Source organism: Physeter macrocephalus, chromosome 7, assembly GCF_002837175.3.
Source record: "Physeter macrocephalus isolate SW-GA chromosome 7, ASM283717v5, whole genome shotgun sequence".
Classification (NCBI taxonomy): domain Eukaryota; kingdom Metazoa; phylum Chordata; class Mammalia; order Artiodactyla; family Physeteridae; genus Physeter; species Physeter macrocephalus.
Genome location: NC_041220.1, coordinates 143,549,403 through 143,560,197, shown reverse-complemented (window position 1 = coordinate 143,560,197; position 10,795 = coordinate 143,549,403). Strand labels below are relative to the sequence as shown.

At 66.1% G+C, this 10,795-nt stretch overlaps 1 protein-coding gene across 3 annotated transcripts; it reads left to right on the top strand.

Moving 5' to 3' along the window:
- The first annotated feature begins 605 nt into the window (after nt 1–605).
- MSANTD1 (Myb/SANT DNA binding domain containing 1) lies at nt 606–8,672 on the top strand. 3 transcript variants are annotated; one of them, XM_055085767.1, is made up of 5 exons: nt 606–1,742; nt 2,059–2,173; nt 2,875–3,139; nt 6,818–7,093; nt 8,427–8,672. In XM_055085767.1, the coding sequence occupies exons 1-5, from the start codon at nt 1,725–1,727 to the stop codon at nt 8,665–8,667; spliced, it is 915 nt and encodes a 304-aa protein (XP_054941742.1). In that variant the 5' UTR covers nt 606–1,724; the 3' UTR covers nt 8,668–8,672. The 3 variants fall into 3 exon arrangements, with proteins under 3 accessions (XP_054941742.1, XP_054941743.1, XP_023974931.1); XM_055085768.1 differs by lacking the exon at nt 2,059–2,173 and having other exon boundaries at nt 1,703–1,742; XM_024119163.3 differs by lacking the exon at nt 606–1,742 and having other exon boundaries at nt 1,782–2,173.
- The last annotated feature ends 2,123 nt before the right edge of the window (nt 8,673–10,795 follow it).

Sequence of the window (10,795 nt, the reverse complement as noted above, 5' to 3'; positions counted from 1 at the left end):
GGGGGGAGGTTTCCTGGAGGAGGTGGGACTTCTGGTCACTCGTTCACTTGGCAAACACTACTGAGTGCTCTGTGCCAGGTACCCAGGCCGGAGGAGTGCAGCAGTTGTCAGCCTTCCTAGGAGGTGCTGTGTGGTGTCCCTGTGTCCCCAGAGAGGGAGGGCCTTCCACCAGGAGCTGATGGCAGGCCCGGGCTCTGACCCAGGGACCCCTGCTGCCCTCCCCTTCTGCACCCCAAGTTCTGACTGTGGGGGGGAAGGGAGCCCCAGCCAGCCCACCCCAGTCAGGGACCCCTGCTGCCCTCCCCTTCTGCACCCCAAGTTCTGACTGCAGGGGGGGAAGGGAGCCCCAGCCAGCCCACCCCATCCTGAGCACCTCCCCTCCTTCCGCCTAGGGCTTCAGCCCACCTCGCAGGGTGTCAGAGGGCGAGCTCTGGGCACGTGGGTGCAGGTGGTGGGGGGGCACCTGGGCGGAGACTCGGGGACGCCTCGCATCCCAGGCTCAGCTTCCCTGTCTTGGGACGGGACGGCTCAGACCAAGAAGCTCCTGTCGTAGTCACGCCCGAGGAGGGCCCTCTGTCGAAGGTGGAGGTTTTCGGCCTGGACTTTGTGAGCCCTTCCCCCCAAGTTCAGGCCACCCCAGAACTCCGAGGATGCCAGGCGGGCTCACAGATGGGCACGCTGGCCCGTGGGCCTGGGGGTGGGGCGGGGGCACCACGTGGCCATCGCGGCCCGTCCAGCAGGTGTGAGGGCTCTTGCTGGCAAGCCACCTGCTTGAGTTTTACCTTCAAAATGTTCAGTCCCGACGCCTTAGGTGGCCCTTCTCTCTGCAGCCCCCGCAGGCTCCACCGCTTTGGTCCTCTGCCCGGCTAAGGCTTGGTCCCCTGGCCAGTCCTGGTGGGCACTCAGTCCCTAGGCCCTGCCGAGGTGGCAGCCCATCCCCAGCCTGGCTCTCAGGCCCGGCTGTCCTGCCCTCCCCGATACAGCCCCACCACCTCTCACTGCCCGTCCCGCACGTGCTCTGGGCCGGGAGGCCTTGCTGCCTCTCTTGGCCGGTCCTGCCGCAGAGCTCTCCTTCATCCTGCGCTGCACCACCCAGCTGGTGCTGGAGGTCAGTGTCCCTGTCCCTTGAGCCTCAGTCAAACCCTGGCGGAGGCCTGCTGAGCGTGCGTGGCCGGGGACCCCAGCCAGTGCCAGTGGTCGCTTTGTCCAAGGTCAGTGTTGGGGGGCCTCCCAGGAGAGCCGGGAAGCAGCAGGGGCATTTGCCCAGGACCATGGGCAGAGGAGGCGTGACGGTGTCCTTCACGGGGAGCCTGGCGGCCACTGCACAACACAGATCAAACCCGGCCCCGAGCCAGCCTGCCTGGGTTCAGAGCCCAGCTTGGCTCCTTGACCACAGCGTGACCTCACCTTTGTCCCTCAGGCTGTTCATCTGGAAAATGGGAGTAACAGCAGTGCCAGCCTCCCTCACAAGAGTGCCGTGAGGATCAAAGTAGAAAACACAGGCGTACCAGACATACTGCACTTAGAACGGTGCCCAGCGATCCGAGAGTGCTCGAATTCTTATTACTGTCGCCTTAGCAAGCGTCACAAAGCTGGAAGGCAGAAAATAAATGGCTGGCTCAAGGAAGGTCCAATTTGCAGGAGGGAGAAAGGGAGGAAGGACCAAAGTGTATTGAATAGGAAGACTTCAGAGAGGAGCTGATGCCAGAACAGGGTTTTGAAGGATGAATAAGAGTTTGCCAGTAAGTCCGAAGGTGAAGTCTAGGCAACCTGCTGGGAAGGGAGGGGAGTTACTTGAGGTCGGTCCTTCGTTTGTTCATTCCTTTATTCAGCAAGGCGTCCCCCAAGCTGTTTCCTGGGGGGTCCTGGGGTACAGGAGCAGCCCACCCGGCCAAGTGGACCCGGCAGGTCTGGGTGTGGATGGTGCTGATCGAGGCAGGGCGGTCAGGGCTGCGGCGGGGCTGCCCACGGTGTGAGGGATCCACACCACCTGCTCCCAGCTGCGCTCTGGCCTCGAGCACTGTGCCGGCTCCTCAGCCCACCCCACGTGTCACCCAGGCCAGCAAGCATCCCGCCTGCAAGGAGGAGAGCGGGCAGACAGTGGCCGAGCCAGGGGTCTGCTCGGGGCCGGAGCCCTGCCCCCGCCCAGCCTGGCGGCGGTGGCATTTGTACCGTAAGTGTGAGCGTGTTGGCCGGAGGATGGCTGTGCGCGGGGCACGCAGGTGGGTGGGTGTTGGTGCACACGCGTGTCTCTGCGGGTCCCCGAGAGTGTGTTCCTGTGTCAGTCTCCCCGTCTGTCTGTCCCTGCCCCTCCCACCCCTCTGTCTGCCGTCTCCCCTCCTCTGGGTCTCCCTCTTTGTTTGCCCGCGTCTCCTCATTTGGTTGCACCCCAATCCCTTACCCTGGGCCCTCCCTGGGCCCCCGCCTGTGTGAGCCGGGGCGGGGCAGAGGCGGGGGCTGCGGCCTGGACCCCACCTCCCAAGAGCCCGGTCTGCCCAGCGGAGGCGCCCCGTTCGGGGGCCTGGGCCGGCCAGCCTGGCGACAGGGCTGAGGCGCGGGGCAGGGCCGGGAGCCTGGGCCGCCAGTTTGGGGTCTGGCACGCTCACTGCAATATTGATGGCCCGTCAGGGCAGCCCTGATTCCTGCGCTTTCAGTTAAAAGGTTTCTGTTGTTGTAGCTTATGCAGTTGCTCTGTTGCTATGGAAACGTGACATCAAAATGACGTTTCCCGTTTAAAAGCTTTTAACTAAATTCCTGCCTGTCAGATGTAGGCCCCATTTTGAGCGAGGAGCTGCCTTCCAGGAGCGGGGCTCCCGCCGCCGTGGTGCGCAGGCCCCACGCGGCCCGGCCCGAGCGCGCTCTTTAACCCCGCAGGTGCCCCCGGCATGGCAGCGGCCGAGGTGCCCGGCTACCTCGTGTCCCCGCAGACGGAGAAGCACCGGCGGGCCCGCAACTGGACGGACGCGGAGATGCGCGGCCTCATGCTCGTCTGGGAGGAGTTCTTCGACGAGCTGAAGCAGACCAAGCGCAATGCCAAGGTGTACGAGAAGATGGCCAGCAAGCTGCTGGAGATGACCGGCGAGCGCCGGCTGGGCGAGGAGATCAAGATCAAGATCACCAACATGACCTTCCAGTACAGGTAGGCCCGCGGGCACCGCGCTCGCCGCCACGGAGCCCCAGGGCGCCCCAGGCTGGCCGGGCAGAAGGTCCGCGCAGGGACCACCCCCCTCCCCGCCCCGGCCGGGACATCCCCAGAGCTGAGTCGGGAAGGGGGGGGTCCTGGCTTTGTGTAAGCGAGAGGGGACCTGCAGAAGCCGTGGGGGAGGGGAGGGGGGAACCGGGGCACAGGAGGGCCCGGCTGGGGCCGACCCCGGCTCCCCGGGCCTCGGCCAGGGCACCCCCCCAGGCCCGCGGGCGCCTCCCACTCGGCCCCCCAGGCTTGGCTCTGCTCCGCAGGGTGGCGGGTGCTGCTGTGTGGGCGGGAAACCGAGGCCGGCGGAGGCTCGGCCGCCAGGCCCGCGGGCCGGCCTGTCCTGCCGCTCTGTCATCTTCGGCATCCGCTGAGCCTGCTGTGAGCACAGCACGGCGCTGGCCGCGGGGCCGGGCCGGGGGCCTGGAGGGCTCACGCGGAAGCCCCGAGGGCCCAGGAGGGCCGGCTCCCGGGAGGAGGCCCCCTGCCCTGGCTGCCGTGGCAGGAGCCCGGTCAGCGCCAAGCACGCAGCTCCGGCAGGGGCAGCTCTGGCGTCCGGGACGGAACCCTGTGGCCCCACGTGCCCAGCACCGTGGAGTGTGAGGCCAGGCCTATCTGCGGGGGGTCACGGTGAGGAGAGGGTCACAGGGATGGCAAAGGTCAGAGGTGTGGAGTGGGTCAGGGCAGGTCAAGGTCAAGCAGGAGCTGGGCTCTAGGGGGAGAGTGGCACCGAGAGCACGGGCCCTGGGGGCGGCCTGGGCAGCCCCCGAGAGCCTGTCAGTGTGCGGGGGTCGGGGGGGAAGGTGCCGTCTAGGGGGCCGTGCAGGGACCCAGCTGGTCCCAGCCCAGGCCACCTTCTGGCCCTCCTAGTGGCCGCCGTGGGCAGGGGCACAGAGCTGGGTGTGGACGGGGCCCTGCAGGTTGGCCTCGGGCACCTTGAGCCACACCGTGGGTGAGAGGACCCTCACCCCGACTCCCACGCCCACCTCGAACAAGCAAGGAGAGACCTCACCCCTCCTGGCCTGTCGCTCCCGGCCCGTCTGGAGCCTGGGGACGTGCAGGGGCTCCCCAGGGCCCTGGGCAACCAGAGGCTGTTTCAGATGCATCCACTTAACTTTTTCTGGCCCTTGGAGGTCCTGAGCCTGGCCCGTCCGAAGGCGCATTTCTGACTCCCAGCTTGGCCCCCAGCCAGGCTCCGGGGCGGAAAACAGGCGGCTGCTGGGGTCCAAAGGCATCCGAGTCGCTTAGGTAGAGTCTGTCAGATTCCAGCCGCCCGTGAGGAGGGAGCTGCGGAGGTGACGCAGGCTGTCTTGCGGGGCTTCTGTCTGGCTCCATAGCTCCAGGGCCCTGACTGGTGTCTAGCTGGGTCGTTCATTATTTATCCTGAAAGCTTCTTCAGAGTCCCAGGGGAGGGATTCTGTTCCATTCCTGGAAGAGGGATGTGGGCCCCAGAGGCCACAGGAGATGAGGGTGTGGCTGAGAGGGCCCAGGGCCCCCTCGCGGACAGCACTTCACAGTTTAGGAAGCACTTGCACACCGTGGTACCTGTCAGCTCCCGTTCACCGATGGGGAAACCGAGGCCCAGAGCGCGAGAGGGACTTGCCCAAGGCCACACAGCCCCTCACAGGCCAACGCTTGGGCTGCATGACTGGTTCTTTCTCCCTCCCCCCGCCACCCAGAGCCTCCCACAGCAGAGACTTTAGTTATTTTTTCACGACAGCTTTTTTGTTTTTAACAGTCCTTGTTTATTTATTTATTTTTATTTTTATTTTTTTTGGCCACACCGAAGTGCTTGCGGGATCTCAGTTCCCCGACCGGGGATTGAACCTGGGCCCTCGGCAGTGAAAGCACGGAGTCCTAACCGCCGGACCGCCAGGGAAGTCCCGAGACAGCTTTTCATATATTAAGATTGTCGGGGGAATTCCCTGGGGGTCCGGCGGTTAGGACTCGGCGCTCTCACTGTCGCGGCCCGGGTTCAGTCCCTGCTTGGGGCGCTAGGATGCCGCAAGTTGCTCAGTGCAACCAGAAAAAAAAAAAAAAAATGCTGGTTAAGGAAGCCTGGGGGTGGCCCGGTTCCATGGGGGGTGTTTTGTTGGCACACCGTTCAGGGGCTCCCTGCGCCGGGCGGGCCCTTCCTCGTTTCTCCGAGGAGTGGGCCGGCTTGAGTTGACAGACCAAGAGCTGGGGGGGCGCCTGCGGAGGGCCTGGGGGGGAGCCCGGGTGGGGGCTGGGCCCCGGGCACCATCGACCACCCCCTGTGCCCATGTCCGTGTTGCCCTCCGCGGGATGGACAGCGGTCCGTGGTCAGGAAGACGGAGCGGCCTGCTCGTCCCCACGTGGCCTGTCCCTTGCTTCCTGCTGAGGACACCCTGCTTGCTGGGCGCTGCTCGAGGGCACGTCCTGCCCGGCCCGCCTCTGCCTGCTGCCCAGAGCCGCACACCTCAGCGGGGGGCGACGCTTTCAGGCGGTCAGCTCATTACCTCCAGTGACCCGTGTGACCGGCGGCCACACCCTGGCAGGGAGCCCCTTGTCAGAGACAAGAGGCCATCTGGCCCTGGGGTGCTCTGTTGCTCCACGGCCTCCCCACCGCGGGAAGAGCGAGGGGCAGGAGCATGGGGGCTGGAAGCTGAGGCTGGGGGCCCGGGAAACCCTGTGGCCTCTTTCCTGGCCTGGCCGGTGCTGCCCAGCTGTCTTGCGGCCGCCTCTCCCCATCCCTCACCTCCCAGGGGACAGCCAAGGCCCAGGGACCTTCAGGTTCTGTCTGCAGGGGTGGGGGACAGGATGCAGGGCCTCGGATGAGCTCAGGCCCACCGTGGGCAGAGCTGTGCGGTGCAGACCCTGGGCCTGGGGCCCGAGTGGGGTGGGGGATGTCAAGCAGCGTGGGAAGGGACCCCGTCCGGCCCAGCCCCGGTCCTCCCGGTACCTTCAGCGGAGAATGAGATCTGACAGCTTGCTGTTTGCCAGGCACCGGGCGTTGTCTTCTTAAATCTTCCCGAGAGTGACGGCCACGTGAGGAGCTTACTTTGATCATCCCCATTTTACTGATGTGAAAATGGAGGCTCAGAGAGGTTAACGGACCTGCTGATGGTCACACAGCAAAGCGATGGAGATGAGAGACGGACTCAGATGTGCTGGACACTGAGGCCTGTGCTCTTACCTTCTGAGCTTCTTGGTCCCCAGGGCGTCCTCTTTAGAGAAGCACGTGTATTATATTACCGTATTTTATGTTTGCATTACACATGATATTACGTTTTATTCCCATGTTGGTATTATACCATATATTTGATTATTGCTGGTTAACTTATTAAAAAGCAGTATTTGTTCATTGCAGAGAGTTTAGAAATTCCAGAAAAGCAAAGAGAGGACGAATGAGCCCAAGGTCCCGGCACGCGCACTGGGGCACGTGCATCCTTTCCAACATCCAAGGCGGTGTAGGTCCCGAGCCTGACTTCTTGCTGAGTCCCACGTCACCTTGGCCCTGGGGCCTGGCCGATTTTTCTGGGGAGGCCTGGCTGCCACGTGGCTCCCCCAGGTCCGGAGCCCCCGAGTGCCCCTCGGCCGAGGGCCGGCGAGGCAGGCCCGGGAGCAGCTGTTTCTCACCCTTGGCTCTTGTGTCTCTCGTTTCAGGAAATTAAAATGCATGACAGATAGCGAGTCCGTCCCGCCCGACTGGCCCTATTACCTAGCCATTGATAGGATTCTGGCCAAGGTCCCCGAGTCCTGTGATGGCAAACTGCCGGACGGCCAGCAGCCGGGGCCCTCCACGTCCCAGACCGAGGCGTCCCTGTCGCCGTCTGCTAAGTCCGCCCCTCTGTACTTACCGTATAACCAGTGCTCCTACGAAGGCCGCTTCCAGGACGATGGCTCCGCCAGCTCCTCCAGCTTACTGTCCCTTAAGTTCAGGTAGTGTGTGTGCTTCCCTCTCTCGCCTCCACACCAGCGGGGCCGGGTGCCCGCCCTCCGGAGAGGGGGCTGAGGGCCGCGCGGGGGCTGTCCTGGCGGCGGCATCCTCTGCCCGCCCGGGCCGGCCGCAGTGTGCACCAGCCCCCGGGGGCAGGGAGGCCAGAGACAGGAAGGCAGGCGGCTCCTGAAGCTTGGGCTGTCGTGTCCACAGATGGGTGCACCTCCTGCTCCGTCACCGCTTAGCTGTGTGGAAAGTCCTTGATCTCTCTGGGCCTCAGCCTCCCTCTGTGAAATGGGGATAGATCAGGACCTCCTCCAGGGAGGGCTGGGATTAGAGGCGAGCCCTCCCGCCTGCCCTCGGCTTCTGGCTCTCGCGCTCCCCCTACCCCAAGCAGACCGTGCCCTGGGGTCCCCTTCTCCCTGGCCTGGCCGGGCCGGCCGGTCTCTCAGCACCGGGGAGGGGGTGTCAGGCTGAGCCTCCAGGGGGTGCTCGGAGCCTGGCTGCAGTGGGGGGGACGCAGCCCCTCTGCCGTCCACGGCGTCCTGCCAGGCATGTGCTGACCCTGCCTCAAGATGCCCTCAGTCAGATGTGGGGGAGACACACCCCTGTGGTGTGGGGGCCGGGGAGCCCGAGGAGGTGACGTTTGGGCTGGGCTTTCACGGGTGGATAGGAGTTGGCCAGCGGGGGGCGAGAACAGGAAGGGTGTGGATTTGAGCCGCGGCCCTGCCTCCCCTGAGCCCGGTCTCAAGTCTGTCAGGTGGGGGTAGGGTGGGGTGAGGAAGCCACCCCTGGGGGCCCCTCCAGTCTGACACCCCCAGTCTGGGGGGCTGCTGCTCGGTTTGTTCTCAGCAAAGACCCCAGGCAGAAATGCCTTTGCTGGTGGCCAGGCCGAGTTGCAGGGAAGTCTGAGATTTATGGACGGTTGTTTCCGTGGATCGAGCCCAGTTCCCACACCGACGGCTGACCCGGGCGATGCCACGAGTCTTCTGCACAGGAGCAGAGGGCCTGGGCTCGGGGACGGGCAGGACCTTGGGGCCTGGTGGGGTTTGGCAGCCCCCTGCCCCCCCGTGGGGGCCGGTTAGACCCGGGATGCCCCCCCCCCCCCGAGCAGAGAGCCCAGGGCATGCCCGCCCAGCTCAGCGGGTTTGGGGGTGCTCTCGTGGCAGGGCCCCCCCGCCTCTTAAGCCTGCCCCCCACCTTCACGGTGGGAGGGCCCGGCCCTCACGTGCGTGGACGGTGGCTCAGCTCCCCGCGTGCCCGGTGGCGGCCGGGAGGGTCGGGCAGGCCCGGGCTCCGAGGCCAGCCGTCCACATGCCGGCGCTGTCCTTGCAGGTCGGACGAGCGGCCCGTGAAGAAACGCAAGGGCCAGGGCGGCCACTTGCAGAGGAAGAAGCTGCGGCTGCTGGAGACGATGCTGGAGGAGCAGCGCCGGCTGAGCCGCGCCCTGGAGGAGACGTGCCGCGAGGTGCGCCGCGGGCTGGACCAGCACAGCCTTCTGCAGGCGCAGGGCCTGCAGCTGCAGGAGCGCATGATGAGCCTGCTCGAGAAGATCATCGCCAAGTCCGGGGTCTAGGCCGCCCACCGGCCGCCCGCCGCCGCTCCCGGTCGGGCCTTCCCTCCCAGGGGCCCGGGAGCCCCCAGAGCCTCGGTCCAGCATTAAAGCCCCCGGACCCGCGGCCGGGCCCCGGGCTCGCTGCAGGGCCGCTCCCGGGAAGAGCGCCCCGGGATCTGCTCTCCAGTACGGTCACTGTCGACGGTACTCGGCACGGCTTTTGACGTGACACGTGTCATTTTCATCACGGCCTGGAGGCGGAGGCCACGGGGCAGCCTTGGAGGAAGGCGGCAGGCAGTCCCTCCCAAGACGAAGCAGGTGGACGCGGCATGGGGGCGGGTGCGTCCCCTCCCTGGGTCTGCTGCGTCGGCCCCGAGGGCCTCGAGCACCCGGGCCAGGGGCCCGCACCGCCTTCGGCGGCCTTTCCCTCTGTCCCCCCGGGACGCGGGGCGTCCCGACGGCGCTAATAACAGCGGTGACCCTGCCCGCTGGGGGCACCCTGCCCCGTTCCACCGTCTCTGCCCAGGGATGCGGCGGGGCTGAGACGAGGCCCAGCCTCGGGGGGCTGACACTCGGGGGGCAGGCAGGCGAGTGAGCGGAGAAGCCAGGGAACGGCCGGTCGTGGAAGTGCTGGCAGGGCAGGGCCGGGCTGGACAAGGGCACACGTAGCCGGCAGCCATCCAGGAGCTGCCTCCCCGGGAGGGGGAGGGCCCCGGGGGTGGGAGCGTCAGTGCTGCAAGATCTGCCGGCAGGAAGACCCTTCCAGAGCCCCCCCACCCCCCAGTCCCTCCTGAGTCTCATCCGGGCCAGGCGGCTGAGAGAAGGCACCACAGGAGAGCTGGGGGGTACGTTTTGTTCAGGGCCTCCCCGGGGACGTAGCCTGGGATGCCGCCTCTCCGTAGCTCTGAGGACGCTCTTCCAAAAAAGTGGGGCGAGAGAAGCCTCTCGGTGTGTGACTTTTCCTAGGAGATGTGGCAGTCAGGTCCCAGTAAAAGGTCACAGCTAGGCGCCAAGAACAGACGTCTCAGTTAACGGCTGTAGCGCTTCTCTCTGTGTGGGAAGAACCGGGTTCATTAAACTTTTGCTGACACACACGTCTGCCTGTCCGAGGGCCTGATCGTTTGTCCAGAGCGCAGAGTAGCCCGTCGCGGTGTTCACGTCCTCTGTCTGGAGTGTGGAGGGCTTCGTCCTGTCACCTTTCTGGGGGGGCGGGGCCGCGCCGTGAGGCGTGCGGGATCCTGGTTCCCCGACCAGGGATCAAAGCCGGGCCCCCTGCGGTGGAAGCGCCGAGTCCGCACCACGGGACCGCCGGGGGAGTCCCCGTCCCGTCGCCTCGATCCTGTCGCCTCGATCCCCGTGCAGCTGGGTGGCGAGCCAAAGCCCTCCGTTGCTCTCCGTTTTACAAGGCACGTCTGGTTCGCCCCTGAACTGGCAAGTTGCTGCCACACGGCGGGGTTCTGAGGAGGCGCAGGGGGTGGGTTAGTGACAGGTGACTTACGGGGTAGAAAAGTCCCTTCTGACTATTGCTCAGCCGACTGCTGGGAGTTTTTGTGGGGCTGCGGGGTGGGGAGTGGAAGCCGGGGCCCTGCAGGAGGCTGCCGCAGTCTCCCTGTGCGACAGCCGCCAGCTCATCTGAACCTCCGGTGACCCTTGAGGGCGGCCAGGCAGTAACCAGGGCTCTGCTGGTGCCAGAGCACCCCTGGTGAGCCAGGTGGTGTGGACGCCTGTCTGCTGGAGGGAGGGGCTGGGTGTCCTGTGCGGCGTGGAGGGCGGGCCGGGTGGGCAGGACGGCCCACGGGAGCCCCTCGGAGAGCACGTGCTGTGGACTCAAACCATCGCACGTTGGGACTGAAGAGGTGGTGCGTCTGGGGGATGTTTACCCGGCTCTGCAGCAGGGGTGGAGCCCTGCCGTGCCAACTTGCAAGCATTCCCACGAGCCCAGCTGCCGGGAGTGCCCTGCCGGGTGTGCCCTGCCACCCCAGCTGCCGGGTGTGCCCCGCCGGGTGTGCCCCGCCGGGAGTGCCCCGCCGGGAGTGCCCTGCCGGGTGTGCCCTGCCGGGTGTGCCCCGCCGGGTGTGAGTCCGCACCACGGGACCGCCGGGGGAGTCCCCGTCCCGTCGCCTCGATCCTGTCGCCTCGATCCCCGTGC

Coding starts and splice junctions, on each gene's coding strand:
- MSANTD1 (XM_024119163.3), top strand. CDS start 1,921: ATGGTGCTGATCGAGGCAGGGCGGTCAGGGCTGCGGCGGGGCTGCCCA. Junction 3,140..6,817: donor AACATGACCTTCCAGTACAG/GTAGGCCCGCGG, acceptor CTCTCGTTTCAG/GAAATTAAAATGCATGACAG. Junction 7,094..8,426: donor TTACTGTCCCTTAAGTTCAG/GTAGTGTGTGTG, acceptor CTGTCCTTGCAG/GTCGGACGAGCGGCCCGTGA.